The 23,867-nt window shown below is 39.4% G+C and overlaps 1 protein-coding gene across 5 annotated transcripts in view; it reads left to right on the forward strand.

Moving 5' to 3' along the window:
• Window positions 1-128: 128 nt before the first annotated feature.
• Cpsf6 (cleavage and polyadenylation specific factor 6) overlaps window positions 129-23,867 on the forward strand; it is a 29,493-nt gene continuing 5,754 nt past the window's right edge. The window contains exons 1-11 of one of the 5 annotated variants that reach the window (XM_051176199.1): window positions 135-234; window positions 8,104-8,313; window positions 9,951-10,054; window positions 12,091-12,236; window positions 12,978-13,151; window positions 13,282-13,392; window positions 13,795-14,299; window positions 14,609-14,724; window positions 15,693-15,846; window positions 18,346-18,538; window positions 18,623-18,979. In XM_051176199.1, coding sequence (XP_051032156.1) covers window positions 175-234; window positions 8,104-8,313; window positions 9,951-10,054; window positions 12,091-12,236; window positions 12,978-13,151; window positions 13,282-13,392; window positions 13,795-14,299; window positions 14,609-14,724; window positions 15,693-15,846; window positions 18,346-18,535 — 1,770 coding nt within the window. In that variant the 5' untranslated portion in view covers window positions 135-174 and the 3' untranslated portion in view covers window positions 18,536-18,538; window positions 18,623-18,979. Of the gene's footprint in view, window positions 235-8,103; window positions 8,314-9,950; window positions 10,055-12,090; window positions 12,237-12,977; window positions 13,152-13,281; window positions 13,393-13,794; window positions 14,300-14,608; window positions 14,725-15,692; window positions 15,847-18,345; window positions 18,539-18,622; window positions 18,980-23,867 lie in introns of those variants that run through there. The other 4 variants (XM_051176198.1, XM_051176200.1, XM_051176201.1 and 1 more) reach the window with 4 other exon arrangements.

The raw sequence follows: 23,867 nt of genomic DNA on the forward strand, positions 1-23,867 counted from the left end.
GGAGCCGGCCGCGCCGCGTCCCCTCCGCCGGCTCCCGCCGGCCGGGCCGCCGCGCCTGGCCCCGCCCCTCGGAAGTGACGTACGGCGCCCCGCCCCCAGCGCTAGATCCGCTGCTGCTGCCGCGGCGGGCCGACCTGCAGAGGAGGCGGCGGCGGCGGCCCAGGCCGAGGGAAGATGGCGGACGGCGTGGACCACATAGACATTTACGCGGATGTGGGCGAGGAGTTCAACCAGGTACGGCGGGGCCGGGCTCCGCCGCCGGGGTGGCGGCGTGGGGGCCGCGAGCCGGGCCGGGCCGCGCCTGGGCCGGGCCGCGCCGCAGACCGTGCGCCCTTGGCGCCGTGGGCCGCGCCGCTGTGGGAGAGTGTGTGCGCGGCGCGGCCGGGCGCGGAGCCCGTCAGCCCCGTTCTCGCGCGTCGTTTCCGCGGGGCCGCGGGCTCTGCAGCGCGGGGCCCGCCCGCCCGCCAGCCCCGTGCTCGAGGCGGCCTCACGCCCCATTGTTGGCCACGGCGGCGGGCGCTTCCCGCCGAGCTAGGCCGCGTGTGCGGGGCGGGGAGAACGGGCCGCCGCGCCCCCTCCCCCGCCGCCCGCCCGCCCGCCCGCCCGCCGGTGGCCGCGGGGGAGGGGGCGCCCTGGCCCGCCCGCCGCCGCCTCCCTGCCGGCCCGGCCGCTCGGGTTCCCATTGCCCCCGCCGCTCCATTTTGTGTGTGTGCCGTCCGCGCACGGTCGCCCTCATGGAAGGCCGCGTTCACAGCCCTTTGTATCCCGCGCGCCGCCTCCCTCTCCCGGGCTCCTTTGCTCGCCTTGGCGGCAGGTTTCGGCGCGGCGCCCGGGCCCCCGGGGCGGGGACGCCTGCCTGCAACAAGTCACCCGGCGCCGGCTGGACCTCCGAGCTCGGTGCCGCGGCCGTCGACGGCTTGGGGGGACCGTGTGAGGCCCAGGCCTTGGCCCTTGGGAAGGGAGCTAAGCCGGGGAGGGCAAATGGCTGGCGCCGCAGACTTGGATGCGCGCGGGGAGCGGGCGTGGGACAGAACAAAAAAGATGGTGGTCCCCGGCCAACAGATCCGGGGCCTGAAACGGAGAACGTCCGCCCGGCATTCTTACCGTGCTAGCTTGCTTGCGAGCCGTCGGGGAGCTGGCTGTGCTCCGAGAGCCGAGTGTTGGGCCCTGTGGGGCTCTTCTACTTGACGATTTGAGAGGCTTGAGAAAGTGAGAAGTGTAAGTTTTTTTCCGGTCTCGCCGTCCACGGTCGCCTAGAACTAGCTGTGGTGTCTGTTGGTGAACGTCCTTGGACAGGTCTGGATGCCAGAGTCAGTAACATTTAGCCTTTTAGTCCCCTTCCCTGTTTTTATTGCATTTTGTATGTTTGCGTTTTGTTGTGTGTGTGTGTGTGTTTTCTTTTCCCCAAGTTGCACCTAACGCTAATGCTGCTAAAAGCTATGTTTTCTTTTTCTTTTTGATTTTTTTTTGTTAAAAATTCCCACATTCGGAAGAGAAGCTTGCTAAGATGCCATTGATTAATAAAATGTTTATCTTCCAATCCTTTATGACTAAGGATGCAAGATTTAAAAAACAAAGCAATGGAAACTTAAATCCTTACTGGTTTAAATATTAGAAAACAAAAGCAAATTTTGATAGGGTTTAGTTACTATTATAGACTTAGAAACTAGATGTTTTTAATTGTAATTAACCCGTTGCAATAAAACGTTAAGTTTGAAAATCTTTTTTATCGTGTCAAAGATGTCAGTTACAACCTAGAAGAAATTTTCTTTTGAGTGCTACAGAAATTACAATGCATTTAAGATCAGTAGACTAAGGCCTCGGTATTTTTTCCCTTTCATCTGTCAAGGCATGTAGCACTTCCAAAAGCAATGTCATAACTGCGACTAAAAGAAAAGATAGAAGTTTGAAACAGTCTTCATTAGCTTTTTTTTTTTTTTTTTAATACTTTCTTCAAGATAGGGTTTTTCTATGTAGCTCAGGATAGCCCCTGGAACTCACTGTGTACACCAGGCTGACCTCAAACTCAGAACGTAGAGACCTGCCTGATTCTGCCTCCTGAGTGCAGCATTGAAGGCGTGAGCCACCACGGCCTGGCTATAATTAGCTTTTTCCATAAGGAGGAGTGGAGCACATTTTTAGAAATTAAGCTTTAAATCCCAGCACCCAAAATTGTGCTTTACCAAAATGCGAAATAATATAAAACTATGCCTATTTTAAATTGTAAATGGAGAAGGAAACTAGTGTCTTCTCTGAGTTTCAGAGAACACAAAGTACAAATAAAACTGCTGTTCACAATAGAGAACAAAAGATGTGTGTAGGGGCTGGAGAGTTGGCCCAGTGGTTAGAGGACAGTGATCTCTTGAGTTTGAGGCCAGCCTGGTCTACAGTGTGAGATCCTGTCTTGGAAGGGAGGGAGGGAGGCAGGCAGGAATGTAGGCTTTCTTCGGTATCTATGAAGTATGTCCAGACTGTTGAATACTTTTTGTGGGAGGGACCTTATACTTATGATATAACTGGGTGGCATGCTACTTTATCTTTTCATTAACTGGTGCTAGCAAGAGGTCAAGAAGAGACCAAGACTTTTGACTTCAGTGAGGAGGGCTTTTTATAAATGTAGTTTTCACTGACTTGTACCTTCACCATTGTGTCTCATGCATGGTTGTGTAATTTTACAAGTAAATACAAGTAAAATCTTTGTAGGTTTAAATAGATTAATTGGTAGGGTAAGTAGAGGCTTTTTCCAAAACCCTTTGTTGCAGCTCTGGGGATTGAACCCAGGCCCTTGCACATGTAGGTAAGCACTCTACCACTGAGCTGCATGCTCACTCCAGAGGCGTTACTTGTTAGTGTTTGCATATAATTGGCTTCTGTGATTTGCTTGCTCTGAATTCCTGAACAAAAAAAGTAGCCACAAAAAGATTGCCAGTTATTTTGAGATTTGTCATGTTTTTCTATAAATGTTACTATCATTGAAGTGTTTTTATGAGGCTCTACCAGAATTGGAAGCAACAACAAAATTCATATCTGTTGATTTAATCTCCCTCTCTCTTGCTTGCTTTTCTGTCTGTCTTGTAGCTCAGGTTGACCTAGAACTTTATATGTGTCCAGGGCTGACGTTTATTTAATTTGTGGTGCAGCTCCTGCCTCAGCCTCTCCAGTGCTGGGATCTCAAATCTGCACATACCATCAGGCTCAGTTGTCCCTGTTCCCTTCACTCAGGCCCTTGCACATGCTAGGCAAACATGTTCTATTCCCGTGCTACATCCCTATTAATCTCTTCCTATGTGGTAACCTTATTTCTATTAGCTGCTATAGTTACCAATGTGATTATTTCATTGTAGTTGAGCAAATGTTTTTCAGAACTAACCATTAGCAATTTCAATTATTTTGGTTTCTGAACATTATAAATGTTAGAGGGTCCCCACCCACCCACTCCCTCACCCCCTCCACCCCCAGATAGGATTTCTCTCTAGATCAGGCTGGGGCCTCCAACTCACAGAGATCCACCTGCCTCTGCCTCCCGAGTGCTGGAATTAAAGGCGTGAGCTACCACTGCCTGGCTGTGAGCTGCAGTTTTAATTGTATTTTGTATTCTCTGAAATTCTGTGTACTCACTGGTGGTGTTTTGCATTTTGGTAAAGCACAATATTGCATAAAGTATGAGGCATTGAGTATTAAATAAACACTTTAATTTGGGGTGCGATGAGACTAAGTCAGTGCCTTCACTTTCTATAGTAGGTGATTTTTAAGAATGGAGAATAAAGACAAGAAGGTACAGAAACATGGGCAACTTAGATCTTAAGAGTTTTTGGATGTGGCCAAATGGAGAATGCGTATGTGCATTCCTGATGCCTGTGGAGGTCAGAGGAGGGCATTTGGATCATTTGGAATTGGAGTTAGAGGTGGTTGTGAGCCACCATGTGGGTGCTGGGAACTGAACCCCGTTCCCAGCCAGTGCTCTTAACCTGCGAGCCTTCTCAATTCCCAAAGTTCAAAACTTTTTGAGTATCATGTTAATGTCCAAAAACCTTCAGGGCTTTTTTGTTTTATTTTGTTTTTTAAAGTAGGTATGCTCAAGTTATATTCTGTAATCTAAATAGTGTATATTTTGTTTATCTGGGGGTCGGATGCTGGTAATGTATAGTTTGGTGTCTGCTCTGCCAGGTTGTGGGTTATTGATAGCAAGCTTTGCTGATTTAGTTGGTCTGCTAACCTTAAAAGTAAGTGGAGAGAATGACTGGGTTGGGTCAGTTTGGAATTAAGGGTTTAGAGGTCTTCTGTCAAATTTTATAGAATCATTTCAATTTATACTTAATCATTGTGTATTTATTGTAAATCAGTTATTTATCCCGTGGAACCTTATGATAAGCTAGTGAAGATAAAGATAAATCAATAGAGACTGTAAGATTTAATTTATAGGAATTACAGCATTAATGTGCTTAGCATATTCATAAAGTAATGCTTTTGGGGAATAAAAAGGACCCACATTTTCTATATCCACAAACCAATTCAGCAGGGATCTAAAATAGTGACTGGGTGAGATTGTGCTCGCACTGTGTATATACAGACTTCTTAGCATTATCCCCTAAACCTGTGCAATATAGTCACTTTTTGTAAGCATTTACTTTTTATTAGGTTTTTAAAGAAATCTAGAGATAAAGTATATAAGAGGATGTATAGCTTATATGTAAACACTGCATCATTTTATGTAAGAGGCTTAAACATGTGCAGGTTTTGGTATTAACTGTAATTCTAGGAATACCAAAAACAGTTTTGGGCTATCAGGGAAAATGAACACTTAATAGCTCTATCAGGATAATCCCAATAGTGGTATACATTATATACAACTTATTTGTAGTATTAAAAATGTACAAGGGGCTGAAGTGATGACTCAGGTTAAGAGCACTGGCTGCTCTTTCAGAGGTCTTGAGTTGAATTCCCAGCAACCACGTGGCGGCTCACAACCATCTGTAATGAGATCTGGTGCCCTCTTCTGGCCTGCAGGGATATGTTCAGATAGAGCACTGTATACGTAATAAATCTTTAAAAAAATGTATAGGGTGTGATTAGGGGAAAAACTTGGACAGAGATAGTGCTAATAAAAAAGATTAAAACATTGCCTTAAGAAAACAAGTGGGATTTTGGTCATTTTTCTATTCATCATACCTTTTTTTTTTTTAATTTTTATTTTACCTACTTGTGTGTCTCGGAACTAGAGTCAGAGAGAGCTGTGAGCTGCCAGGTGGTTGCTGGGAATTGAACCGGGAACATCTAGAAGAGCACTGAGCCACCCCTCCAGCCCCCATCATACTTTTAAGTGTATTCTCTCACTGGGCAACAGTTGTGTGTCTTGTAAAGAAAACAGTTATATATTGCAAATGAGAAGTGTGCCTCCCTTTCCTTTTTTCCCCCCCTTATTTTCTTTTTTTTAAGCAAGTGTCCCAGGCTGGCCTCATTTATGGCAGTCTTCTGTCCCAGCTTCCAACTACTAGGATTACCAAAGCTGAGTGCACAACCATTACTGGATTTTGATACCTGCATGTCATTAGAATGATTGTAGTGATTTAGATTAGTAGGACTTTAAAAAAAAAAATACGTTGTTACTTCTTTCACAACCCCTAAGAATTGTTCTCTTGTTCTTGTTTTGTTTTTTTGACAGTCTCACTATATCTTAGAAACCATTTTGTAGACTAGACTAACCCTGAATTCAGCTGCTTCTGCCTGAAGTGCTGGTTAAAGGCATGTGGCATTATTCCCTGCCTAAGAGTTGTTCTCACTAGAAGTTAGAGATGCAACTTTATTGATGATTAGGGTCTAGAGACATGGGTGAGAAACAGATGGCTTTTGGAATCTGAAATGGTTGGGATATGTTAAAATTTTACATTGTAGAATGGCATTTAAATGTATTTGAAAAAGACTTCACACAGCAGCATTTGATGTTGGCTTTCTTTGACAAAGTAGAAACATTTTAGTTTGTTTAGTAGGCTTTGCATAATTTCTGAATATGGTCATTTTCACTTCAAGTAGAAACAGTTACATGTGTTCTGGATTTTCTTTAAAATGTGAACAGTACTTTAAATAATGAAGCTTAAAAAAGGAAGACTTCAAGTATTGTTTGAATTGTTTGAATTGCATTCTTAGCAGTGGAAATTATGTATTTAGCTTCATTAAATTTTTTTTTTTTTAACCAAGTCCACTGTATTCCGTTGGGGTTAACACTGGCTGTGGCCCTGGAACACAGAGAAGCTAACTAGTCCACATGGAGATCAAACTCCAGCACCGTGATCTCAGCATCACCTCAAGTTGGATTGGAAGCAGTCCAGCTACAGACAAAATGGCTGATCCTAAGTAGTGGTAGAATATATGAATATAGAAAATATGGTTGGTGTCACCATAGAAGTCACGGATGTAAAAAAAAAAAAAAAACAGTGATTGAGATGTGACAGGTTAGTGTAGCTTCAATTACTGCCTGTAAATGATTATCTGCTAAGTAGATATTTTCATACATTTAAAACTAATGAAAATTATATAATATTTTAATCTTTTCCTGCAAATGAAAGTAGAAACTTAAATACTTTTAGTCTTACATTCAGCAACCCTTGCATTCCTTTCTCCTCTTCCTCCAACTTTGTTTGGTTAATCTCTGTTGATGGGAGCACCGTTGGCTTGGAATACTTGGGATATTTTACTTGGTGTGCAGGACTGAAGTGCATACTTTACTGAGTGAATTGCTCCTACCCTTTGAGGGCAGCTCCTTAGTACCGTAAGTGTCCGGAGCCACTGTTGCAGCCACAGGGGAATTAATGGCTTTCGCCACTACTACCTGCCTTGATTTAAAAAAAAAAAACAAAAAACAAAAAAAGTATTAATGCAGATTGCAGGGGGGGGTTATTTGAGGTCTCTTTGGCTGTGTCGATCCATATTTTCCCTTCTGTTTGTTTTTTGTTTTTCCTCTTTAAAAACAGCTCTTATTCTGGCTTTTGGTGAATAATGAAAGATTAGCTGTGCGTGGTGCCTATAGTATCTTACTGATCTATTTACTGTCATATAAAAGATCATCCCCCCCCCCCCCATGTTGTAGTCCCTAAAACTAACTCTTGTATGCCATGTGACAGCTCTTAGTCAATTGTATTCACGGGAGAACTTGAATTATGCCATTATATCTGAACTCTTATTTTGTTTTTATCTCAGATTTACCTCAGAAGGGTAAGATAGTTCACATTGATATTGATATACTTAGTCTTAGAAAAGGGACATTTACAAATTGGATTACCTCTTCCTTTTTTTTTTTTTTCTCTTACATCCATTTCTTTCTGACTTAGCACTTAGGTATGTAAGTGACATCCTAGCGTTGCTTTAATTCTTCTGTGTCAGTGGCACAGCTTTACTAAATTCTGTGTGGATTTCCTTTCACTTGGCTAGATTTTAAGAGTCAATTAAGAGTAGCTCATTGTCTACTGAGAATAATATAGTTATTGCAAGACATTACTTTGAATAGCTTTATTTATATTTTTTGATTAACTAAATATTTAAGACTTTTTGGAACATGTGTATGTGTCCCGTCCCCCATCCCATTTCTGTGGCTTAGCTTATAAGATAGTAGCTTTCTTGGAGAAGGAAAACAAGATCTGATTACCCAAAAAAAAAAAAAGCGGGGTTTTTCGCTGTGGTCACATATTGGACTCAGTTTCATTTGTGACAGTCTTGTGACAAATATTCTTTTGAAACATTGGTTTGCATTTATGTGTTGTGACTTTAAGAATACCTTACTTTCGGGGGCTGGAGAGATGGTTTAGTGGTTAAGAGCATTGACTGTTCTTCCAAAGGACCAGAGTTTGATTACCAGCACCCACATGGCAGCTCACAGCTCCAGTTCTAATGCACATGAAATAAATAAGTTATTATTTTTTTGAAAAGAATATCTTACTTTCAAGGACGACATTAAAGTCATATCCGTTAACGTGAGAGGAGACTAAGGCCTTTGGGCCTTTTCCTGTCTTGCACGAGATTTTTAAAACAAGAAATTTGAATGAATTTGTATTCAAATTTATTTAGTATTTTGACTGTCATATAATCTAGAACATTATTTCTGTGTCTTAGGAAGCGGAATATGGTGGGCATGATCAGATAGATTTGTATGATGATGTCATCTCTCCATCTGCAAATAATGGCGATGCCCCAGAAGACCGGGACTACATGGATACTCTGCCACCGACGGTTGGTGACGATGTGGGAAAGGGGACAGCACCCAATGTTGTCTACACTTACACTGGAAAGAGAATTGCATTGTATATTGGAAACTTAACATGGGTGAGTAAAGTTAACAGGTTGTTGGCACTTTATTTTGAACTGCTCCAGTAGTTCATGTTTTGACCAGTTTAAAAAAATACTGACATTACTATATTTGTTTTTCTCGTGTTAACCTATGTGATGAGAAGGTAAAATGAACTTCTTTTAAAAAGACAGTCTAGTTCTAGCTTTGAATTTTACTGTTTGGTATACTTTAAGTAGAGTTTGGATTTTTCTTTATATTCTTTTGCATTCCTACCAGTTTCACTAGGAAACATGTTCATACATGGTCTCAAATTAAGAATTCAAGATTATAGGAGAAAGATAAAAAGTTCTCATTTTCTAATTCATATTATAGATTTCAGTTTCATTTCTGTTCATAAATTTGAAACTAATGCAGAGAAATTGTATACTTTATAAATGTGCTTGCCTGGTGTTTTGAGATGGTCTTGTTCTGTAACGTTGACTGGCCTGCTAGTCTAGACTGGCCTTGAACTCCTGTCAGTCCTCCTGCCTCTGCCCTTGAGTGCTAAGTTTATAAGCATGTGCCACAGTGCCTGGAATATACTTTGTACTTTCATTGAGTTGTTCATAAGACTAAGATTATTGTGAATGCTTCATGAACTGTATGTCTAGTGTATCTGTTAATGTTCTAATTAGCATCAAACCTGAATAATCACTAAAGTGCTTCTATAAAATTTTTATCTGAACTATTATATTAAAAATTTTTATAGTAAAATTTTGACTTTATTTTGTTTTTAGCAGAATATTTTATTTGAAAATATTTTACTTCACATTGCTTTTTTGTTTTCGTTTTATTTTATGTATATAGGTATTTATGTGTCTGCATGTTTGTACACCACATACATGCAGTCCCTCAGAGTCCAGAAGAGGGCATCATATTCTCTGGGATTGGAGTTATGGATGGTTGTGAGCCATCATGTGGGTGTTGGGAGTTGAGCCTGGAGTCCAATGGGCCATCTCTCCAACCCTCACTTCTTTTCTTTTTCTTTTTTTTTTTTTTTTAAACGAAATGATTGAGTCTCCTGTCATCCAGTCTGAACAGTCTTTTACAATCTCGGAAACAATGGCAGTATAACATGAGCCTGCCGTTGCTAAGTAAGAGTTGGTATATATCTGTTTTGTGACTTTTAATAAGCTGTTATCCCCTCATTGCCTCATATGAAAAGGAAAGTAATGGGATTTAGGTGAGCGTTAAATATTTGATAAAAAGGTATGTAGTAGCTATTCATATTGGTTTCTCCATATCATAGTGAAGCATAAGATCACAGATACTTCCTTTAAAGAGGGGGGAGTTACAAGTGTTTTTATTGAAAATTTAAAACCATAGGAGTTTAAAGCTGGAAGAAGCCAGAAACTGTTTGTTTTTATTTTTTCTGATACAGAGTTATCTGTGTAGTCCTGGCTGTCTGGGAACTCACTCTGTAGACCAGGCTGGCCTCATACTCATACAGACCCACCTGCCTCTGCCTCCTGAGTGCTGGGATTAAAGGCGTGCATCACCACACCTGGCTAGGAAACAGAAATTCTTAAATAAACCTGTATCTGTCTTTCATTTGTTTTCCTTTAAAAGTTAAATTCAGACAGTAAAAACCTGAATTTATTTTAATGGCTAATAAGGGGGAAATGTCTTGCAGTGGACAACAGATGAGGATTTAACTGAAGCAGTTCATTCTTTGGGAGTAAATGATATTTTGGAGATAAAATTTTTTGAAAATCGGGCAAATGGACAATCAAAAGGGTAAGAATTTAGTTTTCTTCCTAATTAATATAAACTGTTATTGAGTACAGCTTACAAATAGTTTTCCTTCAGTTTAATATAGAACACATAAGTTCTGACGAATGGCTCAGAATCACACTGGAAGGATGATCCTAAGCACAGGCTCATACTTAAATTGTTGAAAATACGCTGGAGCTAGTTGGGGTGGGGCTGTAGACAGACTAGGACTGTTCCTGCAGTTACTTAGTACCCTGCTTCTGAGATGGAAACGACACTGCTGAGGAGCATCATTTTGTTGTGGTTAAGAGGTAAGGAAGCGTGAGTATGGAACTCAGTGGTAGAGCCATGTGCGTAACGTGGGATAGCTCTGGGTTTGACTCCACTCCAGCACCATAAAATACAGAGGTGGGCAACTGAAGGTTAAATCACACACACACACATATGCTAGGATTATTATATAAAGCATTCCTCTAAAAGTAAGAAAATGGATTGCTACACTTTCACCATTGACAGTCACTCGTAAATATGCTCACACATTTTCCCTTAAGTAATAGTATTATAATTCACACTTTGTCATGTTTGATTGAAAAGAACAAAAGAAATAATTATAAATATCTTTTATTTTTGTGTATTATGGTTGTTTACACTTGGCTATTACAATATAGTGGGCACATTATTGCATTTTTTACACTTATGTACATGAGTACAATACAATACTTTCAAGAAATATACTTACAAAGTTAAGTAACCATTGCATCTCTAATTCAGAACATTTCATTACCTCCATCACCAAAGAAACCCTGGGTGCATTTAGCATTACCTCGATCCATCTCCCTTGTCCCCTTGCTGACAGCCATTCAAGTACTTTCTGCCTCAGAGTTGGCCTGCTCTGGGTATTCCGTGTAAACAGAATCATCATAACGGTGCGCTGTGTCTGATTTCTTTCACATAGTGCAGTATTTTCAGGGTTCATCCAGGTGGCAGCACTAGCTTTCCCTTTCATGCCTGAGTAATAGTCCCATCGAATAGGGTCGCACCGAAGGCTTCTCCATGCCGGCCCATGTTTGCCTGGTTCTACTTTTAGTTATTACGGGGCATGTCTAAGTCTGTTGAACATTTCGAGAAGCTACCAGACTGCAGTTACCATCAGTGCAAGAGGGTTAGCCCCATCATTTTCACCTGCGCTGAACAGTTGTCATTCCCATTGTAGTGGGAAATCACATCTCAAGTGTGCTGTGTGGTATGTGCCCTGGTGGCTAGTGATACTGAGTGTCTTTTCAGAATTACTAATTTATGTATATGGGTGTTTTGGCCACATGTATGTGTGTGTACTCTGTAATATTATACCTAATGCCCACGAAGACCAGAGGAGGAAATTTTGGATCCTCTGGAACTGGAGTTGTGAGCTACCATATGGGCGCTGGTGATCAATCCTGAATTCTGGAAGAAGAGTCAGTGTTGTTAACCACTGAGCCATCTTTCCAGCCCTTATGCCAAATATCTTTTTTTGGCAGTAAAAAGTAAAAACAACCTAAGTGCCTGTTGACTGATGGTTGGATTTAAAACAAAACCAGAAAACAATGTCTATAATGGAACATGACTCAGTCACTAAAGGAAATGAATTAGTGATGCATGTTATAGCATGACTAGACCTTGAACACTAAGTGAAGCTGGTTGTATAGGAGTCCATTTATTTGAAAATCCAGTTGAGGCAGAACATAGAGAACAACATAGTTATAGTTCCTGTGTTTAAGGGATGAGAGTTTATAGGGATGGGGGTAGAGGTTATGGATTTTCTTTTGGGAATGATGAATGTTATGAAATGAACCATTGTTTGATGTTTATAAAACAAACACGTGAATATACTTAAACATTACTGAACTGCACATTTAAGTGAGTGAATTTCCCAGGGTATTACAGAGATAGTAGTATAAGCTTCTGTAGCCTTAAAGAGTCTTCTTTATTCTCATAAGAGTAAATTGGGACTATTTCTTCTTTTAATCGGTGGTGACGTCTCAGTTCCTCCATTTTATTCCCACCCCCTTAACATCTTTTAGATTTGCCCTTGTTGGTGTTGGATCTGAAGCATCTTCCAAAAAATTAATGGATCTGCTGCCCAAAAGAGAACTTCATGGTCAGAATCCTGTCGTGACTCCTTGCAATAAGCAGTTCCTGAGTCAGTTTGAGATGCAGTCCAGGAAAAGTAAGCACATCTCTCAGCAGTGTTGCTGGCGTTTGTTAAATATTACACTTACTACTTAGTTTATTAGCTGGACTTGATTTAATCATTGGTTATGGCTATGGGCCGATATACTGGAAACCTCCCCCCATTCCATTTTTTTTCTAGATGTCATAGACCCAACTCTGTGCAGCAGGTGGAGAGATTTACAGTGGTGTCACTCCTGTCCTGTCCTCCACAGGAGGAGTGCTATGTGGACATATGTATGGATGGGGACAGACAGGCTAATGACAGCTAGGAAACAGTCCTCTCTTCCCCTGCCCGCCCCAAGACCTTTTGTTACCTGGTAAATAACTGTAGAAAAGATTTGTCATTGCATACTTCTTAAAAGAAAGATAAGGTGGATGAGCCATGTAATTACTAGAAATACAAGTGGTTGTTTTTGTTTTAATTTTTTAGTATTTAAAACTTAACAGAAGACATGACAAAATAATCTGCTATTGAAATTAAGACTTCAGTCTTGGCTGCTGTAGAGTACTGGCATTTTAAAAGCAATGCATCTATTCAGTGAAAGTACATTTAAACTTTAAGAAAGTATTTAAATAAATGTGAATGTTTTCCTAGCCAAGTACTTTGCATAGGCCCAAGTCATCTGCCAATTGACAAAAAAGTATAAATGAATTTTGAAGTAGTTTCTAATAACACGGTTACAATTCAGAGAACTGTTTTAATAAGTGCTATTTATGAGTCTTTGGGTGTTTGCAGCTACACAATCAGGACAGATGTCTGGGGAAGGTAAAGCTGGTCCTCCAGGAGGCAGTTCACGTGCAGCATTTCCACAAGGTGGTAGAGGACGGGGCCGCTTTCCAGGGGCTCTTCCCGGTGGGGACAGATTTCCTGGGCCAGCAGGACCAGGAGGGCCACCTCCACCTTTCCCAGGTAAAACTTTCCTTAAGTTTATCACGGAGAAAACATGTCTGCCTAATACTTCTTTTCCTTTTCTCTCTTTTTCAAGCAATGCATTATTAATGTGACTTACTCTCCTTGTTATGCTATTTTTGGAACCCAGGAAATTTGATCAAGCATCTTGTTAAAGGAACTCGGCCTTTGTTCCTGGAAACTAGGATTCCATGGCATATGGGGCACAGCATAGAGGAAATACCCATTTTTGGCCTAAAAGGTCTTTATTTTTCTCCAAACTTGCTTGACTTATATATAAGAATATTTACATCCGTCTTATTTCTTACCTCTTAAAAGATTCTTTCAAGACCATTTTTCCTTGTTTCACTTTCTAGCTTGGCATCAGAGTAGAATATAAGGTGGGTGATTTCACTGTAAGAAAGAAATATGTGTGCTCAAAGATGGGAAGTATCTCTAGGTGTTCAGATCTGTTCAAATCGTAATTTGAATAGTTAAATTTGTGAGGATATTCTTCACCTTTGTAGTTGTTGGTAGAGCATTACCATATGTTTCATTTAAAGAGAGTCATGGTTTATAAGTTCTGCTTTAGAAGTATAATCTTGGCACACAATAGTTAATACCGTCATTGAAGTGGTTTTCTTTTCTCTGCTTTATTTTGTAGCTGGACAGACTCCACCACGTCCACCCTTGGGCCCTCCAGGCCCACCTGGTCCACCAGGGCCTCCACCTCCTGGCCAGGTGTTGCCACCTCCGCTAGCAGGACCTCCCAACCGAGGGGACCGCCCTCCCCCACCAGTTCTTTTTCCTGGACAACCTTTTGGGCAGCCTCCATTGGGCCCACTTCCTCCTGGGCCTCCACCTCCAGTTCCAGGCTATGGCCCTCCTCCTGGTCCACCGCCTCCACAGCAGGGACCGCCTCCACCTCCAGGCCCCTTCCCACCTCGACCACCAGGTCCACTTGGGCCTCCCCTTACACTTGCTCCTCCTCCACATCTTCCGGGACCACCTCCAGGTGCCCCCCCACCAGCTCCACATGTGAACCCGGCTTTTTTCCCTCCACCAACTAATAGTGGCATGCCAACATCAGATAGTCGAGGTCCCCCACCAACAGACCCATACGGCCGACCTCCACCCTATGATAGGGGTGACTATGGCCCTCCTGGGAGGTAAGTTAAATACGCAGTAATGATGCTGTAGTCAGTAAAAGATAAAGAGCTGTGAATGAAGTGTAAACATACTTTCTGTCCTGCAGAAAGATAGATTTCTATGCTGCAGTTTTATCGCAGCCAAAAGACAATGATAAAGGGAATTTTGCTTAGATTTGATCCAGTGGGAAAAATAGCATTTTTCCAGTCAGGAAAAGTAATAGCTGTCTTTGAGCAAATGCCAAAACCTGTTAGTGGAGTTGTTTACATTGTTACTAACTTAGGAACTTTTGTTAAGAATTAAAACACCTATTTATTTGTCTTTTGTAGGGAAATGGATACTGCAAGAACACCATTGAGTGAAGCTGAGTTTGAAGAAATCATGAATAGAAATCGGGCCATCTCAAGCAGTGCTATTTCGAGAGCTGTGTCTGATGCCAGTGCTGGTTTGTATATTTGTTTTAGTGTTCATTCTTTAACATAACTACTTATGTCAAGAATAACCCTAAACCTAGGGACTGGAGAGACGGCTCAGCCATTAAGAACTGGCTACTCTTCCAAGGACCCTGGTTTGATGCACAACCATTTGTTAACTCCTGAGGAACCAAGGCCCTTTGGAGGCTTCTGCCAACATCGGGCATGTTTGTAGTGCATAGACAGACACACATGCAGTCAAAACACCCATACACATAAAGTAAAATTTAAAAATCAAAACCCAAAGCTTAAGTGCAGTTTTAAAGATAGTTGATTTACTCATTTAATTTTAAAGCATTGAAGGAAGATACGTATCAGTGTAGTAGAAAGACCACTGGTTAAGTTACTGTACTTAGATTTAAATATTAATTGGTGGTGGAGAGATGGTTCTGATTAACAGCACTGGCCTCAAGTGCTGTGACCCAGTCTCCTCCCCTTCCCTCATTGGGTACTAAACACACTCTTGGTGCACAGACACACATGCAGACAAAATGTGCACACACATGAAATAAAATGTGAGGAATACTAACTTTGAGAATTGGAGAGATAAGCTTAGGAGTTAAGAGCACCACCTGCACCTGCATAGGATCTAGGAATGATTCCTAGCATCCATGTGGTGGCTCGCAGCCATCAATAACTCCAGTTCCAAGGGATCTGACACTCTTGTGGCCTCCATGGGCACCGGTCTTGTTTGTAATGCAAAACACTTGTAAAAAGATTAAATACTAGCTTTGGTATAATAGTTCATCGTCCTAAAGATAGCTCATTTATTCTTATATTTCCAAAATAGCTGTCACTGTGTATGAAAAAAACAATCAATTTGCAAATTTCAAAACACTGAACAAACTGAACAAAAAGTTGTTGTTTCTCCAAAAGGTTGGTTTGATGATAATTTGGAAACAAAATTTGTTTGCTAGTAACCTTTTCTTTTCCCCGGCAGGTGATTATGGGAGTGCTATTGAAACATTGGTAACAGCAATTTCTTTAATTAAACAATCCAAAGTGTCTGCAGATGATCGCTGCAAAGTTCTTATTAGTTCTTTGCAAGATTGCCTTCATGGAATTGAGTCCAAGTCCTATGGCTCTGGATCAAGGTAAAACTTTCCTGTCTCATGTATGAATTTTTAAAAATAGTTAACAACAAAAGTGGAACTGGGGGAAAAAAAAAGACTTGATACTGTGATTTTACTTAACTGTGTACCCAGCAGTCAGAGTGGGTTTTTTTTGTTTTGTTTTTGTTTTTAAAGTCAGTGTTTCCTGAAGTCCTTCAAGGCATCCTCTTACTCAGAATAAATTCACATGCAAGGGACTGTATGGCTTCTGTTTACTCTAGACTAACTGTACATAAGCACACTGTGATGTATTCCTCTATACTCGCTCACTGTTAAACCAAATGGTCTCCCTGTTCATGGACACATAAGCACTGACCACCTGACTGACTTTTGTGTTTGGATCCCTTCTTGGAACCTTTTTATTTGTTCCTTTTTTCCTCCACCTTATCTTTATTTTTTGTTTCAGCTTAGTCTAGTCTGTCGTATTTATTCAATTTCTTTTGTATTTACTATGAGTATTTATTCTTATTACTGGTGCTCAATTCTTACTGTACACATGTTGAATGATGACAGGCCCCTTAGCTATTAAACATACATTTCTTGATAGAGGGTGTTTTTGAAAGAGGGATTAATGAATGAATGAATGAATGAGTGTGGTAATCTTTTGTAATAAGAACAGTTTTATTTTAGATTTATTTTATGTGTATGAATGTTTTGCTGGCCTCATGCACCCCACGTGTACTAGTCCTAAACAAAGGTAGTCAAAGAGAACATTGACTTCCCTAGGACAACCAGAGTTAGGATGACTGTGACAGTTGAGCCATATGTGGGTACCAGGAACCAAACCCTGGTCCTCTGCAAGAGCAAAAAATGCTTTTACCACTGAGCCATACTTCCAGCCCTTGTAATAGATCAGTCTACTTTTAAAGCATTTTTACTAACCTTGAGAATTTCTGTATTTTGGGGTGTATCTTTTTTGAGATGGAGTCTGTGAGACTGTGTAGACCAGCGTGGCCTGAGCTCTGTAGAGATCAGCCTACCTCTGTACTCTGATTATTGTGATTCCACACTCAGCCACATTTTTAATATTTTAATTTCATGTGTGCGGGTGTTTTACCTGCATGTGTGGCTGTGTACCATGTATGTTGGATGCCCACAGAGGCTAGCTTTAAAAGGGCCTTGGATTCCCTAGAACTAAAGTTAGAGATGGTTGTGAACCACTATGTGGATGCTGAGAATTGAACCTGGGTCCTCTGGAAGAGCAGCCAGTGTTTTACTCTTGAGCTGTCTCTATCTGCAGCTGCCCGTATGATAGTCTTGTATCTGTCCTTCGTATGCTCTTTCTGGTGAAAGTATCTTAATGAAGAGAAAGGAATTTATATTGGACACAGGCTTTACTTTGTCATTACCTTTTGGACTACATTTAAGTTTCTCCATATTTGAACCAATTTGTCATAACTTATCAGGCATGCCTTCTTTGTGAAAGACATCCAGTTTGATCAGAATCTTTAACACTTAATATTTAAGTTTAGTTGCCTAGTTAAGAAATTATATGACAGAAGATTCTTACTTAAACTAATGGAATTATTATGAACTTAGGCTATGATTTGAGTTTTTAAGATGCAATGGCAAATTTAGCATAAATTTCTTCATTATTTCATGGGTGTTCAATGTGAGCCTCAGCAACTTCAGCATGACTGTCATTTTCACGTAAAGGGACATGTCCAAATTGCCTGTCAGCATCACTACTGTCACACTTTGGGGCTATGGCAAGTAACCTAAGGGTAATTTAAGCATCAGCACTGTCCTACTGTGATACTTGACAGATACTGAATCATTAGTGGGTGTGTGGCATAGAGTGTGTGTACACTGGACAGAGGGATGGTTCTCAGTAGGCAGGAAGGAACGAACAGCTGTATGGTAAGAGACTTCATCATGGTTGCCACAATCTAGGTGGCTTGGGTGTTGGAACCCTGACTAGGGGCTGCACAGGAATGAGGAAAGGACAGACACACTTTCAGTAGAGCCAGCATCAGGAAGGTTCCGCTACAGCTTCTCCCTGGAACTTCTACGGATATATTAGGTAAAATTATTAGGAGAGGCTAGCTTAGGTTGGTCATTGTAGAGAGGAAGCTGCTTTTGTTAGTCTTCATACACACTGGTCAGTGTCGCCTAAAGACTCCTGCTAGAACTCCTGAGAGGCGCTTGCTAGCCCTCCTGAGCCTGACCTTCATGGGAACCTTCTTTGCCAATGTTAGGTGGGGTTGTTAAGGGCCTCGGAGTCCCCACACAGCCATGGCCGTGTCAACAATACACATTCATTCAGAACTTGATTCATTCACATGGGGCTTCCTCCAACAGCTGATCAGAATGGCATTAAACAAGTTTTATTTCTGAGATTTTACATTTAATATTTTCAGATTGGTTGACTTGTAACTGAAACCATGGAAAATAAAACTAGTGATAAAGGAAAAGCAACTATATTAAATGTCTTAGAAGCTTTGCAGTTATAGAGAGCATTAATCCAGTAATTTCTTTTAGAAGACGTGAACGATCAAGAGAAAGGGACCATAGTAGATCACGGGAAAAGAGTCGGCGTCATAAATCTCGGAGTAGAGATCGCCATGATGATTACTATAGAGAGAGAAGCAGAGAGCGAGAGAGACACAGGGACCGGGATCGGGACCGCGACCGGGAGCGTGACCGAGAGAGAGAATACCGTCATCGTTAGAAGGTGGGCAACCCTTTCTATTGTTCTGTTCAGTGTGTGTGTTATTAACAGTAATTATAACTCCAAGGCTGTTGTTTATACATACAGTAAATATACCTACATTTTAAGTGGTCCAAGTACTTGTTCTGATTTAATCTTCTGGAAACGTCTGAAAACAGGTAAGCATCACAGGTAAAACATTTTGACATTTTTTTCCCCCTTGAATATTATATCATGAGTTATCTGTGACTTTTAGATTTCAGATTGTGGTCTTAAAGCAAGAAAAATAATCAAGAGGACTCATTGTGTACTTCTAAAATTGAAAAATTGGCATTCTTGTAATCACATTCATTGTTTCATATGATTTAAGATATTTATAAAACACCAGGGAATTGTTTCAGATTTTAATGTTTTGTGCTTGGATTTTTAAAAATAAAGCTTCTATCCTACTTCCCTTGAACTAACTTCATTTGTCCTGAAACTTTTAAAGAAAATTCAACATTATAATAGGGAATAATACAAAAGGTGTTTTTCAGCATTTAAAGAGGTTTTTTCCCTTTAAAAAAAAAAAAACTTTTTACAAAAAGATCTCTGAGATTTGATTTTTTTTTTAAAGGAACATTATCTTTTTAATATGCAAAGTGGGTTCATGGTACATAACTAAAAACATAAAATTGTGCCAAGCCACACATCCCAAGTTAGAAATAACTGGAAGTAATTTTCTTGGATGTTTCATTCATAAACCATAATCATTGTCTTTTTTTCTGTATTTTAAAATTTTGTGTGCATTTTTTCATAAAGTAGAATGAGTTGTCTGTTTATGCTTCATTTTTACATGTAATTTTATTTTATATTTGTGAACAGTGGGGAACAAGCGCTGTGAGTCTTGCATGTGACACCTTTGCTCCAAATATTGATTAAATTAGGCTTAAAGCAAATCCTATATACATAAATACTTCATAGGAACTTACTGAAAATCTAGTTCTAAAAATTGTTAATATTTAAATTGTAATTGGCTTTATGATGTATGTAATTCTATGACAGCAATTTCTTTAATAGTTACACACCCATGAGAAGAAAAAAAGGTATCTGTCTAATTTTTATGTAATGTAATATTTACCACTCAGGGCTTTTTGAAGTAAAGAAGCCCATTTTAATACTTTATCTTACATTTTGACTGTGCCCTTGAATATTTATCAAAACCTTTTATTATATGGTGTATTAAAATTTTTAATTCTAAAAACACCTAGTTTTAAAATTACTCAAATTGGTAGAAATTGACAGTTTGAATATAAAAATTGACATTGCCTCATATAACTACATTTTAAATGAAGTTTTTTTCATTCCACTTAAGGTGAATTCTGGTCACGTTATTACTTGAAATGTTTAATTCTATATCATTTGATAAGGTACAGGTCATACAAGCTGTATTATTTATTTATTTTAGACCTTGCAGTTCATCAACTATCTTACAGTTACCAAAGATACTTGGATACATTTTGATTAATTCAGTGTGTCCATCAAGGAGTCTCTAAGCCAGTTCATATGTAGAGTTAATTAGTAGCAGTTTTATTATGGGTCTTCATTAAATAAATTTAGTAAACCAACTGTGTTCCTTTTGAAAAATTGTTAATTTTATATACTTTGGATTTATAATCCAGTCAAGAGCATATACCTAAATATATCATGATTTGAGTTCCATGTCTTTCAGACATTAAGTACAATTTCCTAATGTGCAGTTGTTGACTTTATTTTATTTTATTTATTTTTTTTTTTTTTTACAATCGGTGCTGTACCATACCCCAAATCCCATGTTTTGTTTGTACATTAATCAGAATTAAGTTGTAATAGTGTTGTGTGCCTTCACCCAAGCAAAATTTTACAAAAGCCTTTCCGGGGCGGCTGAGAGGGGGTGGTGTTTTCCTGGATTATTGTACCTTTGCTATGTGCCAAGCAGTGTTCACTGTGGGAGTAGACGTTAAGAGGGCGGGGGCTGGGATTAAATACATAGATTTGAACGCAAACCTATTTGCAAATTTTACTACCTTATAAGGTCTGTTGGCCTCTTTAGAAGTTTTTAAAATATGAGTCCTTTTGAATGTTCATGTAAATCTTAAATGGAATAAGAAATACTTCAGTGATAAAGTAAATATCAGTCTTTGTGTAATACACTATCAAGTGATGATGGTGGGTAAAGGTCAGGTTCTGGAAACTTGATGTTGGCAGCTGTTAATGTCTGTCCCATCCTAAGTTTTTTTTTTTTGTGTGTGTGTGTGTGTGTGTGTGTTTGAACTGTTGGGTAATGTTAATTGCATTCTCATCTGAAAAATGTATTAGTTTTTCTAAAAGCATTCCATATCCAAGTTCAAGTAGATGATAATAATAATGAGAAATTTAACAGTTGTAAATTTCAGTGTGTAAATGCATTGTGCTTCATATTCTGTAACTTTTGCCTCTATTCTCAGACCACTCTGAGCAAAATAAAGATGTAAGGTTGTGTTCTTATAGAAGTAATGCTCCCGTTACACTTACCGTTGAGCTCCTTTCTTTAGATGGTGTTCATCTGACTCATTTAGAATAGCCCTACTCAGGCGTCTGTTAACAATTGAGTTGTGTACTAAAGAATAATGAAAGCGAATTTCTTTCTAGATGCTTTTTATTCAGGCTTCTCTTTCTAATTTATGAGGTTTACATGTTCTCAAATGATTACATTCCTTTATTTACTAAGTGCTGTGTTTGGAGTCTGGGTTATTAAGTAACTGTAAGAGTATGGGCATGTGATGACTTCTGGCATAAATGTCATGAACTTGAATTTAATTACTTAGGATACTTTGTGTTGCTTATTTAGATTATCACAGCTTTGTGTTAATTTGGAGGAAAGCCCAAAGAAAACATTTCTTTCATATTAAGATGTTTTGTCTCCTTAGGAGTGTTATGTTGAGGCTTTTGTGAAATTCTTTTCATTGGTGAATAATACCTGTTAACAAGATTTTAAAATCATTTCTACAACTCTTAGGTCGTATGTTACCTGCCTGGTGTTCCCTGCCTTGTTTTCCATACATCTCTCAACGGTTGTGCTTTATCTTGCTATGGCTCTCATTTCTTCTCTGATTTCTCCTATTTTCAGTATTTGAGAAAACCTGTCTGACTACACAGTGTCTCCTTTAAAGTGAGAGGGTAGGAAGTGGTCACTTGGATGTATGTATAGTGTGTTTTGCTCACTGTGGTTTAAGAATATAGTTTTGTTTATAAATAATTGATGTTTCTCTGTCTTTAAAAAATTGAATGCCAATGTGAGTCACCTTGCTCACCCTCATCTCAGTGTGAACTTCCCCACCATTGTTTAGTTTGTATATTGGATTGTTTTGAAAAGTATTTTTATTTGTTTTAAATGAATATCCAGTTAGAATTGTTTGGAGGAAACCTACTAACGAATAAGAAGAGTGACATTCGTGTTATCCAGATGAACATTTGCTTTGTGTGGTTAGCAGGGTCCAACTCTTGACAGTGGGTGAATTTTAAGTAACAGTTCCTTTTGAAATGTCCGTATCTTTTGGGTGGCTATTTTTGACACAGAACCTTTTTCTTTTTTTTGAGATGGAGCTTATGTCTACCATGTAGTCAATTGCATAGAGCACCTAATTGTGTATTTTGTAGCGTAATAAACTGCTTTAGTTGAAGTGGGGTAAGTATGACCAGAACAATAGGAAAATACAAACTTTTTGGTAGCTAGAAACTCTTTGTAAGCACCATCAATACACAAAGGATTTGTTTTTTATGCACCGTGTTCTAGTCAATATGAGAAGAAACTTAAGAGTTGATACAAGTTTAGATGCTTCTGATACCTGCCTCATCTCCAGTTCTCATTAAGGAGAACTTCAGATACAGGAGGTTAGATTTTATTTATTTAAAGCATTGCATTTCTAAAATTATGTGAGGGTCCTTTCTAATTCATCACATTAATACGAAAACCTCCGCACCTAGAGAGACTGATGCAGGAGCCTGTGAATTCTAGGCCAGCCTGAGTTACTTACTACATATGGGGCTCCAGACTAGCCAGGCCGCTCTATACTAAGATCCTGTTTCGGAAATGGAGGCAAACATGCAGTATAAAAACTTCTGAGAATCCTATCAAATAAATATTCAAAGTCTTTACTTAAAAACAGAAGTTTAAAAATACACCAAGTTTTCATACAAATAAACACTCAATTTGAGTTGTTAATAATGGTTTGATAGTACATTATCTCAAAATAGGTATTTCTCTCTGTATTGAAATTATACTGCTTGCTTTAGCTTGTAGATATTAAAGCTGTAGTTTCATTGTCTTAGTTCATTTAACAGCTTTTTACATAGGTTCCTTTATAACAGCTAAAGCAAGTAAATGTGTGGCATTAGACAGTTGATCAAATACTATTTTGAACATATGGGCATTGAATGTATTTGTCACTTTTAAGGTTTTTTATCTTTGTTTATGTAGATGTCTACTTAGACATTTAAGACTATAATATGGAATTGGATTATTGGAAATGGGTTGTATTGCCTTCAAATTTTGCTTCCATTTGAGATTGTAAAATTTGTGTTTATATGTAAAGTGTTTAGAACTAGAAATAAAAGTTTCTAGCCTATTCCCTAAAGTTATGTCTGTATGGTGGAAATTAAATTTTATTAACTAGTAAAGACCTTTCTATAAAGCACAATGTAGCAAGAGATGAGTTCATTAGTCATAAAGATATGTATTGTGACCTCACAAACAAGATTTCGTGTATGAAAGTAAAGTTTCCTTTGGGGTCATGCAATATGTACCCTGTGGCTCTTTAAAGATTGTAATTTTCTTTTTCTTTTTCTTTTTTTTTTTCTTTCCTATCCCCACACTGACTTTGCATGATTTTTCTTTCAGTGATTCATTCTTGATCTTTTATAACACAACAAAAATATTAGGGGAGATAGCATTCCCTTTTTGATTTGGTTTTTTTGTTTTGTTTTGTTTTTTCCCCCTGCAGTCTTTTTGGTAGCTTAAAACACTTGCCTTGTCTTTTCCTGGTGCCTTACTGTTTTTAAAATTCACTCGTGCTGGGAGTGTACTGTTGAGTGGGTCATGCGCTTTAGCATGCTCAGTATCAACTCAGAGAACAAACAAAAGCCTACCAGAACTGTAACCTATGTGAAAGTACTAAAGGTAATGCTATAAATAGCGTAAAGCAAACCTCTAGATGAAAAAGAAACCCCCTCCCCCCCTTTTTTTTTTTTTGGCACTTTTAAGACTTAACTTTTTTTTATTAGGAAGTATGAATACATGTGTTACATTGATACTCTTAACTTTCTTCTAAAGAGAATTGAACACAAAATTTCTAAT

The sequence above is a fragment of the Phodopus roborovskii genome, unplaced genomic scaffold (genome assembly GCF_943737965.1).
Source record: "Phodopus roborovskii unplaced genomic scaffold, PHOROB, whole genome shotgun sequence".
Lineage (NCBI taxonomy): Eukaryota > Metazoa > Chordata > Mammalia > Rodentia > Cricetidae > Phodopus > Phodopus roborovskii.